At 37.1% G+C, this 13106-nt stretch overlaps 1 protein-coding gene across 4 annotated transcripts in view; it reads left to right on the top strand.

The window, feature by feature from the left end:
- evla (Enah/Vasp-like a) overlaps positions 1–13106 on the top strand; it is a 43119-nt gene that overhangs the window by 24491 nt on the left and 5522 nt on the right. For 2 of the 4 annotated variants that reach the window (XM_028000002.1, XM_028000001.1), the window contains exons 4-6: positions 5711–5768; positions 7628–7689; positions 9030–9899. In XM_028000002.1, coding sequence (XP_027855803.1) covers positions 5711–5768; positions 7628–7689; positions 9030–9899 — 990 coding nt within the window. Of the gene's footprint in view, positions 1–1389; positions 1657–5710; positions 5769–7627; positions 7690–9029; positions 9900–13106 lie in introns of those variants that run through there. The other 2 variants (XM_028000003.1, XM_028000004.1) reach the window with 2 other exon arrangements.

Raw genomic sequence — 13106 nt, 5'->3', positions numbered from 1 at the left:
TTTGTTTTTTGTTTTAACTAATAATTTAAACGTATCATGACAACAATAAATCAAATTCTTATGATTAAGAAAATATATGATAAATTCCCACACCTACATGCAAACACTCAGAAAGACCCCCAGGCTTGGATTTGAACCCAGAACCTTCTTTGGCACTGTTATTTCTACCACAAATTGTGTTTTTATTCTAAAAAGGGCCAAAATGGGTTGAAAACTTTTGTATTTTGAGAAGAAATGTTTCTGGTTAAAAGTCAAAGTTTTGAGAAAATGTTGCTGGTTTCCACCAGGTAGTGATAAAACTCTGTCTCTGATATAAGTTTTATCTTCATATCAGCAGATTTTCTGATTTTAAATGAGCTGTGCCACATAGCATGCTTTAATGAGAATGATACTCATAAATAATGCTGTAATCAGCACATTTAAATTGGAAAAAAGGCCAAAAAAAGAGAGAAATCTTAAATAGTCGTTATCTATTAATGTAATTCACCTGCTTTGTAGTTTTTATTTAACATAGTTTGAAGAATCTGTGCAGTAAGTCGGCCCAGAAGTTGCATATTTGGGATTTTTTATGTAACAGCAAGGAATCATGGAAATCACTGATGCTGTATAATTAGTTGAATTAGTTACACCTGCATTAGTTGCTCTGCTCAGTAACAATACTGCGTCATTGTTACTATGACGCAGTAACAATGCCGCTTATCAGAATTAGATTGTTTTTATTTTCTTATATAGTTTTATTCTAATTCTCTGCACAAAATTTAGACAAAAAATGGTTTATACCCCGACATTTTCTAATTCTGATCACTTTCTTTTAAATCTTTGATAAGGTCTTAAAGGCTTTTTTTCTGAATAATGCTATTCAGGTGGATTATTTAATATTTAGTCTGATTTTTCACATTCAGTAAATTCAGTGAAGTGTAAAAAAAAAAAAAACAACCTGCTAAACTGATCTTTACTGCTCCCTGCTGGTTGATGTCAGATACTGCAGCTGTAATCCCAGCACCAACAAACCATATGAGCAGGAGAGTTGTTGCATTTTATTTGTGTTTTTCTGAGTGTGTTTTTTTAACTTGTGGATATTTTTTAAACTTTAGAGTTGTTTAAATATTTTTTTACATATATTTTAACTTGTGAAAAGCTATTTTTTCCCACCTGCAGTAGGATTAACAGATTTCGAGTTATTACACGTGTGCAGTGAACAAAAAAAATATTAAAACCCTGAAGTGTATTTACAGCTAAATTTACTCATACTCTTAGTTTACCAGATAGCTTCAGAGCATCTCTGGTTACAGGCCACTTATATACTCAGAGAGTGTGTGTGAGTGGGTGGGTGGTGTGTGTGTGTTTTACTGCAGTGTCATTCCATCCCATCTTTGTGACCCTCCCGATGGCTGCTAAAATATCTCTCCTGGAGCCTAAATGTCGTACCTTTTTTTTTTTTTTTTGGTCGTCGTCGTCGTTGCGTCTCGGTGCATGTGTCCATCCATGGGAAATGCTGTCATGCGTCTCCAGCTGTTTGCTGTTGAAAGCTGCTGCAGTGGCAGCAGTGGCTGGTTGTTAGCAGCTTGTGGAGTTAGGGACGTTTGGCCGGCATGCTGACTCCTGAGATTTCAACCAGTGACCTCAGGCGGGTTTCTTCAGCCGTCATCATCCTCAGTAAGTGTCATGTTGGGTTGAGGAGGAACCTGCACGACAATCCGGCATGTTTTCCATGCTACTGCAGCAGCTTCTAATAGATACATACTAATTATTTAATATTGCTTTCTACTCTTCTTCTGCAAGATGAAAGTGACTTTTTTATATTAAACACAAAAAGAGATTGCAGCAAATCATTGGTGTGACCGCACATTTATTTCTTCACCCTTTGGACCAGGTGCTACAGTAAAAAGCTGCATTCTCTTAAACAGAGGAGTTTTACGAGTAAAGCAGTATTTTCCACACATGTTTATAGATTTATTTGTAGCTGAGCTGCCTGGAAAGGCATTGAACTAGTTTCCAGGTAGCGATCTGCTAAAGAGAAAACATTAAAACACTGATTGTATTTCTTTCTGGATGAGAGCGTTTCACATGGATCATGCAGGTTTTTATTTTCCTCGCTGTTTGACTTTAAATTATACTAATTTTTGCTTAGTGTGAAAGCATTACCTCAATTATTTCTGCTTGCAATATACCAGAATTTTTATATATATAAAGTACAGACCAAAAGTTTGGACACACAGTTGTGTCCAAACTTTTGGTCTGTATTGTATATTTTTAGAACCTTCATAAAATTCAAAAGTTTTAATCAACTAGGATTAAACTATTTGGGAAAGCCCTCCACTGCAAAAATACAAAATATTACCAAGTATTTTTAGCCTCATTTCTAGTGAAAATATCTCAGTTGTTCCTTACTTCAAGTTTACTAATGTACAAGTATTTTTTTAGTAAGACATAGTAGCTTGTTTTAAGTAAATAAGATTATTTCTTTTAAAACATGGGAAAATGTTTTGTTATATAGAAGTGAAATAATCTGCCAATGGAACTAGTACTTCTTATCAATATTAAGGAATTATTGACTTTAAACAAGCTCCTAAATCTTGTTGAAAGGCTAGATTTGTCTTATTTCAAGTGTACTACGGTATTTACACATGAAACTATACAAAAATACTTGGTAGGATTTGGTGTTTTTTGCAGTGTCACAGATTTGCAAGTGTCAGGTTGATGTAGAAGTTTTATCTATGGAGCAACTCAAACATGCTGCTTCCTCCTGTGGCTTGTAAAAAAAACAATCTAAAGTCAAGATATTAGGAGGAAGTTGTAGACCGCCTCACGTTTGATTCGCCCTTCGGTCCAATTTCCAGGTACTGGAACGTTCCCCATTCATCTGTTTAAATAATCATGTGGAAATATAAACAGTATGGGAATGTACAGCCATAATAAAGCTTAGAAAGGAAACTGGTTAAGCTAGTTCACTAAGGTGTTCTTAGTCACCTCAATGACCTCAATCTTTGCACTAAATCAGTTACGAAATGACAAAAAAAATCACAATTTTCATGTTTTTGTGCTTCCTTTGACTCTCCACAGCTTTTAAAAGTAAGTATTAAGTATATAACGTAAAAAGTAAACCTAACTTAAAAGGCAACAAGAAAACGGACAAATGTAAAATGAAAAAGTTGCAAAAATCAACCTCATACAATGAAGCTAAAACCTAGTTGAAGCCATTTTGGATTCAATCTTAGCTCTCATGTGATGACAGAAGTAGCTTGAATTTTTACTAAGATGCCTGATTTTATTCGTGAGTGGGTGGATAATGCTCCGTTGTGTTGGACAGTTCCTATATTTGGATTTGTGGGAAAAGGTGTGAAGCATTTAAAATCAGCTCTCAAACTGCAGAACTTGTTAGATGCCAGGAATAAAATTGAATCAAACAATATTTTTTTTTATGTTTGTTGTTAATTAAGTTATTTCCTAATTTCAGGGACTCTCAAAGAAGTCTAGTCAAAAGAAGAAAGCCTAATGAAAACAGTTGTTTTTTGATTGTCAGTTTCTTATGTAGCTCCTATTTCTTGCTGAAAAGTTACTTGCAAAATAGTTTAATTTTATTTCAAGATATATACTGTGATAAACACGTGGTTAATATCATAGATAATACTGAACCGCACAGCATTCTGGGAGATGTAGGCAGAGGAAAGAGGAAACCTCTCACAGCTAGGAAAGCAGAATGGGTGGCATCAACTAACTAACTCGCTCACTCTTTGGTTACCTAGCAACAGCCTGTTGAGTAACTTGTGCAGCAGCAGTTTCAAGTTTCATCATTGGGCATCACAGCTACTTAAAAATAAACAACAGCATGGAGTGAAAACTTAATAAGAGAGGAATTTTCCCCCCACCAGTTTGGCAGAGATTTAAAACAAAAAACTAATCAATAATTATGGATATCAACCGATATTAAACGCTTACATCGTGATACATTTTGCAGCCATATCGTCCAGCCCAACTCGAAATCAAAACAAAAACCCTTGGTAAGATTTTGTTGTTTTGCAATGTGAACACACCATTCCCAATGTGAAGCATGGTAGAGGCAGCATCATGTTATAGGCACCCGTCTTTTTATTTCTTGGCTAAATGAGGAGAATATTAACTGCTTGACCAGAAACTGCCATCTTTTTTTGTTGGACGTCCAGTATTTGAAGATGAAATTGCAGAAGGTGTTAATTGAAACTACTGAGACACACTGAGTTGAAAACATGCAGCTAAATACAGAAGATCTCAGTATCTGCCAACTCTGCAGACGCTCTGAACGGAAATATCACCCTGCAGGGATCCTGATGGCACACTGGGCGCTGGAGTCTAGTGACTGGTATTCTGGTGATACGTGATAAGCGGCCCCCTGTTCAGAGTCAGCGAAGCGACAAAAACATTCAACACCAGCTCTGTTTTTTTTATTTATTTTAATTTGGAGAAATGTTCCTTTATTATTGCCAGGGTCTCTGTTTGTCTCCGTGTTTTTTGGTTTATTCTCTGCTGTGGTTTGAGGCTGAAATTCCTGCGGTAGAGAAACTGCTTGGATAAAATCACGTGGTGCCAGCTGCTGTCTGCCTGTTTTACGCCTGATTGTAGTTCTTGAAATCCTTAAAAATACTTGAACTTAAACGAGGTTTGGAAAGTGCTTGATTCCTGTATAAAGTCCTTGAAAGTGCTTTATATTCAAACTAAACATTTTTGTAATAAAGTGCAACCAACATTTGATTAAAAGCCTAAATTTGGAAAGCATTATTTACATTTGAAACCAGATATTTTCATACAGATAAAAAAAATATTCCTCATTGTCTAAAGTTAAATCAGACCTAACTTTTCTTGTTTTGGGTCAGTTAGAATTACCTAAATTATTTCTACTTTCTAAATACTAGGAAACTTAATTAGAACATTTTTAGGGATTATTTTTTAACATTTTTTGTAGATTGTGCTTAAGCATTTAAAAAACATTATTTACAGTTGACACTACATATTTTTATACACCAAATAAAATGACACATTTTGTTTCTCATTGACTGAAGTTAAATCAAACTATTTGTTCTTGTTAGAATTACCTAAATTATTTCTATTGTCTAAATGTGAAAACAGAAATTTTTTTTTATAACTTTCTTCATCTGTTGTGTTTAATCCTTTTATTTGAGCAGGAATTTCATTTATCTTGACTCTATTTGTTTGGATTGTTTCAATGTAATGAATGTTTAATATTCTTAATTTCTCAATGACTTATTGATCGTCTTATATTTTATACGGTAAACAAAGTTATTGAATTTGGTGGATTCTTTTGTTCAATTAGCGTTTTGTTCTCAGGCCAGTCAGACATTTCAAAACACACAATTTTGCTATATTTTAGTTTATTTATTTCATGCTGTAGAATGCAGAATATTACTGTAATACATTATAAATAACACTAACATATGGTGTCATAATTATGAATAAAAACTGTGTTTTTTAGTATAGTTTGTATTTTTTTTAACTCCAAAGTATGTTGCTGGAAAAGTTTGGAAACTTACCTTGAAAATGCTTGAAAAGTGCTGGAATTTTACTCCTGGAAAAGTTTATAGATCCTGTGATTGGATATTTTATAACAAGGTTTGTCATCTGGGAAACGTATTTCCAGACAGTCTTAAGCCAACTGTATGTTATTTGTTGGCATGATTTTTGCTTTTAGTTTAAACATATTTTTTCTGTCTTTCAGGTCCTGTAGTTCAGCGCCAAAATGGTCCGTCCTCAGAAGAAAGTGAAGCTCAGAGGAGGTATGATTCAAATTAGACCATGTAGAAAAACATTAACAATAAATAAAGGGAATAACGCATCATTTTGATACATTTTTCTTGGCTTATTACATGCATTAGAGGGGTGTTTGCGTTCAAAATTCAAACTAAAGCATTCTTTTCTTTAGTGTCATAGTTCTCACCTTTCCTGACTGATGGATGTCAGTTTCTCGCCTGTTCTTGAATTTTTTTTAAGAACAGGCAAGTTGCTTGTTTTGTTTTGCTTTTTGAGATTTTTTAACTTCACGTTTTTCATTCAGGATCTAACAAAGGGGTTTGATTTAATTTAAGTCACCAGTTAACATTTTTCCTATAACAACTTGAATATGAGGGGGCCTAAAATGAAACCTTGGGGTACCCCACAATGTAAAGTTACATTTTGGCACAAACAAGTCCCTGTCCTTAAATTAAAACTAAAACCAGTCAAATAATGTACCAGAGACTCTCTGGTCCAGTGGTCACACTGCAAAAACATAAAATCTTACAACGTATTTTTGTCTATTGTCTAGTGCAAATATCTTAGTTACTTAAATAAAAAAAAACTAACATACATGTACAAGAAATAGGAGTTTGTTTTCAGTAAATAGTTCCTTAATTCTACTGGCAGATTATCAGTAAAAACAAGACATTTTCCCAGGTTACAAGTGAAATAATCTGCCAGTGGAACTAGAACTTTTACATACATTTTAAGGAAATATTGACTTTAAATCTCCTATAATTTTGTCAGGAAGCGGTGCGGTGTTGGTGGTGAGGCAGACGCTGTAGACCCAGGATGTGGTAACTTAATGGTTTTAATGGTGAATGTCTAGCAAAACACAGTCCAAAATAACGGGCAGCACGGCCGAGCGGAAACCAGGGCTCGACGCCGGTAGCAACCGTAAAAAGGAATCCACAACGGAACAACACGAACGCACATTAGACGAGGACCCGACAAAGAACAGACACACAGGTGACACTAAATACACTGGGGGTAATCAGGGAACAAGAAACACCTGGGAACTAATCAAGGGGAGGACAGGACAAGGAAAACTCTAAATAAATACACAGACAACACAGAACATGACAAATTTGCTGAAAAGTTACAGGTTACTTGAGTCTCTTTTCAAGTGTACTAAGATATTTGCACAACAAACTAGACAAAATTACTCGGTAAGACTTTCTGTTTTTGTAGTGCATCATCAGCTGCGTTTCAATTGACCATAAAATTGAGAAAATTGAAATGATGGAAATAAATTTGCTTAATTGGAAACATGCCAATTTAGAAAAAACTCGTGTTTTTCAATAAAAAGATTTTGGACTAGGATGAGGTGGTTCTTCAGCCTTATCAAAATTAGTCTATTTTGCAAGTGAAAGCACTTTTTTTGCATCACACGAGTCATATGATCAGTTACTGGATGTTACTACTGCCAGAAACGACGATGACAGGAAGGGGTAGGAGGATCATGGCGTGGCATGTTTTTAATAGACAAACTTATTCACGTTTGATTTTAATTGTGTTCCTTATTAAATGGAAACACTGCAAATGCAACATTCTGTTTCTTCGAAGTTAGCAGAATATCAATAAAGTTTTACGCACATTTATAATGGAAACACAGATAGTGGCGGTTATAGCTGAAGGAATCAAATGATAAGAAAAAGGGTTTTGGATTCATTATTGGAAAAAGTTGATTAAGTTGAAATAAAATGCATCAAGACTTCTCTTTTTCAGGTTTTGTAATCAGTTTGTGAGTCATTGTTTAACCTCGGGTCATTTGGCGGCAGATGGTCAAATGAATCATTAAGCTTGATTTATTGAAAGCAAACGCAGCTCTTCAGAGCAGTGACATCCTTGCACTTGATAGGATGATGGAGCAACATCAGATGCAGGCGCACAAAGAGAGGGAGCGGCGGACATCAGGATCAGGTGAGGCTCCGGCAAACACGGCCACACCCCCCTGTAAAAACAAACACACACACCGAGATCGAACACAGCGTGTCATGTGATCCCCGCTGCACAAACATCCAAACAAAACACTCTCCTAGCGCCCTCCATCTGCCAATAAACGGTCCGGACAAGAGCTAATTAATATTTACCCACCCATGTTTGGTTTTCCCTTTAGTAGGTCAGGCTCTCTTTGTGTTTCCAAAGCAAACAGATGACTTCACCTGTAGGGAATTCCTGAAATTCCTGGATAAAACAGGTTCCTACAGTTCCTAGAGTTCCTCTGTTGTAGTTTTCCCCAAGTCTTTCTGCTTTTTATTTTAATCCATGCACACATATAAATGTTCATGTCTGCTTTTTAGCCACACCAACAGACTTAGGGTGTTTTCACGCCTGAGAGTCCGATAGACTCGGTTCGATTGGGGACCAAAATTGCAACATTTGTTACATTTTACCCTCTGTCAAATAAACAAAAGCCTTTGAAAAACCTGTTCCCCTCCTTGCCTGTGGTGGCGCTGCACCAAGAAGCACTACAGGAAATGAGTGCAGCTTCCTTATTCACAAAATGTAAATAAAAATGAAGTGGTATCAGGTTTTAGAGGTTCTAAGATTTCTCTTTTGTCTTTGGCAAATGATCACGAGTCAGTTCTCCTGTTAGCACTAGACTGATATGTTTGTTTTGGTTGTATTTACCCAGAATGCCATGCGCTGCAGTCCACTTCCTGCTTTCGGAGCGTTCTCCGGTCCGCTTGGCATTCACTTATGCATTCGAACTGCACCAGAGTTTACTTTAATCGAACCGAAACCGAGTTTTTTTAGGCCAGACAGTTCGCTTGAATGGTCCACTTCAGGGTTCGATTACACATTCACACCTCCCCAAACGAACCGGACTTTCTGTTCTAACTAGAGTTCGATTAAAGCGGACTAAACATGGCTGGTGTGAATGCACCCTTAAACATCCTCCTGTGTCCCTGATGTGGATGGTAAAACCAGTGCTCTCCCTTCCCCCTGCAACATGCCATCTTTCTTCCAGCTGCCGTTGGGGGGAAATGCCACATGCTCTCCGATCATGGCTCAGTCATGTTGCATTCTGCTGCTTGTTCTTTTTTACAATATTTTGCTTCTTTCTTATTTGCTGTTTGCTTCTGTTTTTTGACTGCTCCTGATTTTTTCTCATCTTACTTGCTTGACTGTTCAGTTGCTTTTCATTATTCTCACGTTTTTCTCTTTTCTGTTCTCCTTTGTTTGTTGCCCTCCTTCGTCTGCATCTCCTCTTTCTCTCTCTCTCTGTCTCTCTCTCTCCCACCTTTTGCCCGCCGCAGTCGTTTCCACCCTCCAGTATAAAGTGTCTACCCCTCCCACCCACCCAGACACTCCTCCCGAGTACAGACAGTTCAGAGCTAGCACACTGCCGCCCTCCTACGTCCGCGTGGCGTCCTCCTCCTCTCCTCCGTCTCAGGAGAAGGAGTTGGGGGCCATTAGGGACAAGGCCCAGCTGTCGTCCCAGCTCTCCACCTCACTCGCCTCTGCCTTTTCCCCAGTCCAGACAGGAGTGCACACCCAGGGCCGACAGGTCCGTCAGATCCCTTTATCCCCTCCCACGGCGGCCCGCCACCTTCAGCAACAACAACAACAGCAGGACATCCTCCTCCCCCCCAAACATGGCACCTGGTCTGCCTCCCTCTTGCAGCAGATGTACCCCCAGCCTTCCTCGTCCCCTCCGGTAATGATGCCGGTGAAGCAGGGGTTACCCCCGCAGCCAGTCCTCCCAGTAGCTCACCCACTTCCACCAGTCAGCACTAGGATGAAGCCCCCTCCCCTTGAACCTCCCGCCGTTGGGGGCCTCAGTCAGCCGCCACACCCTCACTCCAACGGCCAGCCAGACGATTCCTACTCTCCTCTTTCCCAGCATCTCCCGCTCACACCGCAGTACTGCGAGGCAATCCCCCTCCCTCCTCTGATTGGTCAGTCAGGCCCCAACCATCACCCCCAGAACCAGTTAACCTTCCACTCTCAGCAGCATCTGCACCAACAACACCAGCAGCAGCACCACCAGCAGGCCCAGACCCCCACCACCATCACCTCATCTTCCTCATCCTCCTCGCCCCCCTCTTACACTGCCATGTCAGACGGGGGCTCTCCCAAGAAGACCCCCTCCCCTGTCCCCCAGCCGGCCCCCGCGGCCAGCAGCAGTAAGTATGGAGGAGAGGAGCAGGAAGTGGCTTAGCAGGGAAGTGACAGGAGTTTTCACTGTGTGTGTGTGTGTGTGTGTTGGATTGGAACAGGAGTGTGTGTGTGGATTAGGGATGCAAACTGTTAATCGGCTGATTAATTGTCGATTAACAGTTTATTAGAGTAAAATTAGTCCCAATCGATTAACTAATAGCGACCTCTTAGACCTTCTTTTAGTGTTGTAGTTTGGCCGCCAACCAGCAGAAGGCGCCATTGGTCATCCTTAAAGCAGAGCCAGTTGATGCAGAAACAAAGATGGCGGAACCATACCAGAACAGGAAAGAGAAACAGACCAAACAGAGTCGGGTTTGGGATGCAAAACGCTCTTTATGTGGTTCTGTTTTAAAATATAAAGAAACTCCTTAAGTTTCACCTTAATAACGCTTCATCCAGCCCAGCGTCAACTTCTCTAAAAATCACAGACTGGCTACGAAGACGATGATGTGATGACTACGTCAGAGTATCAGGCCCAAGAAAGTACAAATAAAAAAAATTACGAAAATAAAGTCATAGCATTACAAACAGAAATTAATATGAATATTATGAGAACTTTATTCTCATAATATTCCAACTTTACTCTAACAAATTTGTTCCCATTGAACTTTATTTTAGCAAAACTATAACTTTATTCTTGAAATATTATGTGAAATATTATGACTTTATTATGAAAATATTATGACTTTTATCTCATTATAGTCAAAAATAATATTTCCATAATATTATGACATAATTTTATGGTTATATTCTTGTAATTTAATTTTTTAAGTGGATTTAATACTCATCTTTCGGATGACAGGGTCATCGTTTATTGTTCAAGATCTCCATTAGCTCTTTACATTAAAACACACATCATACAGAAGAAATATTCAAATATACAATATATTTACATATCAATAAAAAATTAAATATAGTTCATACAAAATGTTGATAAACTATAGTACATTTCATGAATTAATCATTCAGTTATAGGTCTATTGCTCCTGAAAACATTTTCAGCTTCTTTTTAAAAACTGACTTCTGTTCAGCTTTATGAGAGTTTAATGGTCTAATGGCTCCACACAGAAAAACTGTAACATTATGGGAAAACAAAGCTGATTTTAAGGGCTAAATGAGTTAATGTGCGTCAGTTTTAACATTCCTTACAGAGCAAAAACAGACAAAACTGCATGGAAATTAAGTGTTTCACATATTTTACTCTTTTCGTATTTTATTTTTCTACGCTGCAACCTAATAAATTCCTGTCTTATACATGTTTCTACGTTTAATAATGTGTGAAAGCCACAAATTATGGTTTATTCAGCTAGCATTTAACAAAGCTTACACAAAAAAATTAAATATAATGTTTTTTTTAAATTTATTTAGCATTTTATGGAAATATTTAAGCTTTGATGTTACGGAAAGACGGTGGAAACTGTTAGAGCTTTTCCTGTGAAGATTTATCGGCTGCTGCTCTTCCTGTAACAATAAACTGTTCAGGTTTGTTTGAACTTCGTACAAAACTAAATTAGAGGCGTTGACGCTACATGAAACATCTAATCAAACACTGTTTTCAGCTCATCTCAGTGTCTTTGGACGTTGAGTGAACTGCGGTGCTTTGCTGAAGTATCTGCGGCTACGTTCATACCCAAATGCCACAGATTGAAAACTTTTTCACGGCAGTCTGAACGATCCAATTTTGATCTTTTCACTCCTCAAAAATCTGAATTGTGTCACTTCCACATGTGGTACTAAATCTGATTGTTTTCAAAGCGTTTGCAGGCAAAAATAGGAGAAATCTGTTGGGAGGAAAAAGCTTTTCATGCTACTTTATCAATTTCAGGCAAGTTTTGAGTCCAAAATTACAGAATTTCATTTCATACTATGATTTTATAAACATCTCCTACACAGAGGGCCTTGGAGTAAACTTTGTAAGTCTGTTATAATAGAATAGAAATAGAAATAGAAATGTGTTTCTTTGATCCACAATAAGAAAATTTCTGTGCAGCAGCAGAAAAGTGACAGGAAATTAAAGCAAGAAAATTCACAAAAAGGTAGAAATATCCAAAGTTTAAGAACAGAATCAATGGCAAAAAAAATGAAAAACTTCACTTTTAACAAAAATATTGGTCAGTTCAGATAAATTTGTAACTGAGTTGGATAATTAAAAAATTTACTAAATGTCTATTTAAGCATTAATTTACAATTAGTGACAATAAAAGTCTGCAGAGATGAACAGAAATCCAATATTCTACACTCTGGGTTTTAAAATGTTTTTTTTCTTTTTGCAAAAAAATTAATATTTTATTGGGAAAGAAAATTGTTCTTAACAATTAAGGTAAATTTGTAACTAATAAGAATCACAAAGATTTATCACTGCAAAATTCTTGTGCTGCAACTACAAACAGATTTAAAGGTCAGAATAAACTGATATTGATGCATTACATGTGATTAGATATATTTTAATAGGATATCATGTGTAACAGTTATTATAAAATGTACATATAATATATTGTAATGTAATATTGACTGTAACATTGAAATGGTAAAATTGTCCATAGTTTTCTATGGGGAGCCTCAAAATGTTGGATGAGGGGAAAAAATCATCTAAATCTATCAGTTTTGAATCATTAGTATAAAAAATAATTTAAAATAATTTATTGAAATGTTATTTACAACATTCACCTTTCTGATTGGGTGACAGTCAAGCTGTTTTTCTCCTCAGGCTAATATAGCTAGCATAACTAACAAGCAGAAAAGGGAGAAGTTTCTGACTAAATAAAGACGGAACGAAGCAACCATGAACGTTTTTAGGCCTGCCACTGTGTTTTGTTTTTATTAGTTATTTTTGCAGGGACAGTGTGTAAAGACATTGACTCTAACTAAAAGAAGAGATTTAGCTTAGCGCTACCTTCCATCTGTAGTTCCTGGACAGGTCACATCAATAAAATACACTTTAAAACATTCACGCTAGATGTATCTTACTAAATTTCTTGAGGTAACAGTTGGGATCCATTTTTGTGAATCAAAAAAGACTCACATTAAGAGATATTCCCATCGTTTTCTTTATATTTTGAGCCTTCAGGATCCAAACAAAAACAACAAGTTTTCCTGCTGTTACTTTGTTTTGTCCGTTAGCCTCCCAGTGTTCATATTGATTGTATATTTGACATTAAAGCTCTTCTCAGATA

Source organism: Xiphophorus couchianus, chromosome 19 (genome assembly GCF_001444195.1).
Source record: "Xiphophorus couchianus chromosome 19, X_couchianus-1.0, whole genome shotgun sequence".
Classification (NCBI taxonomy): domain Eukaryota; kingdom Metazoa; phylum Chordata; class Actinopteri; order Cyprinodontiformes; family Poeciliidae; genus Xiphophorus; species Xiphophorus couchianus.
The sequence above is the reverse complement of the archived record's forward strand: the minus strand, read 5'-3'. Positions and strand labels throughout refer to the sequence as shown.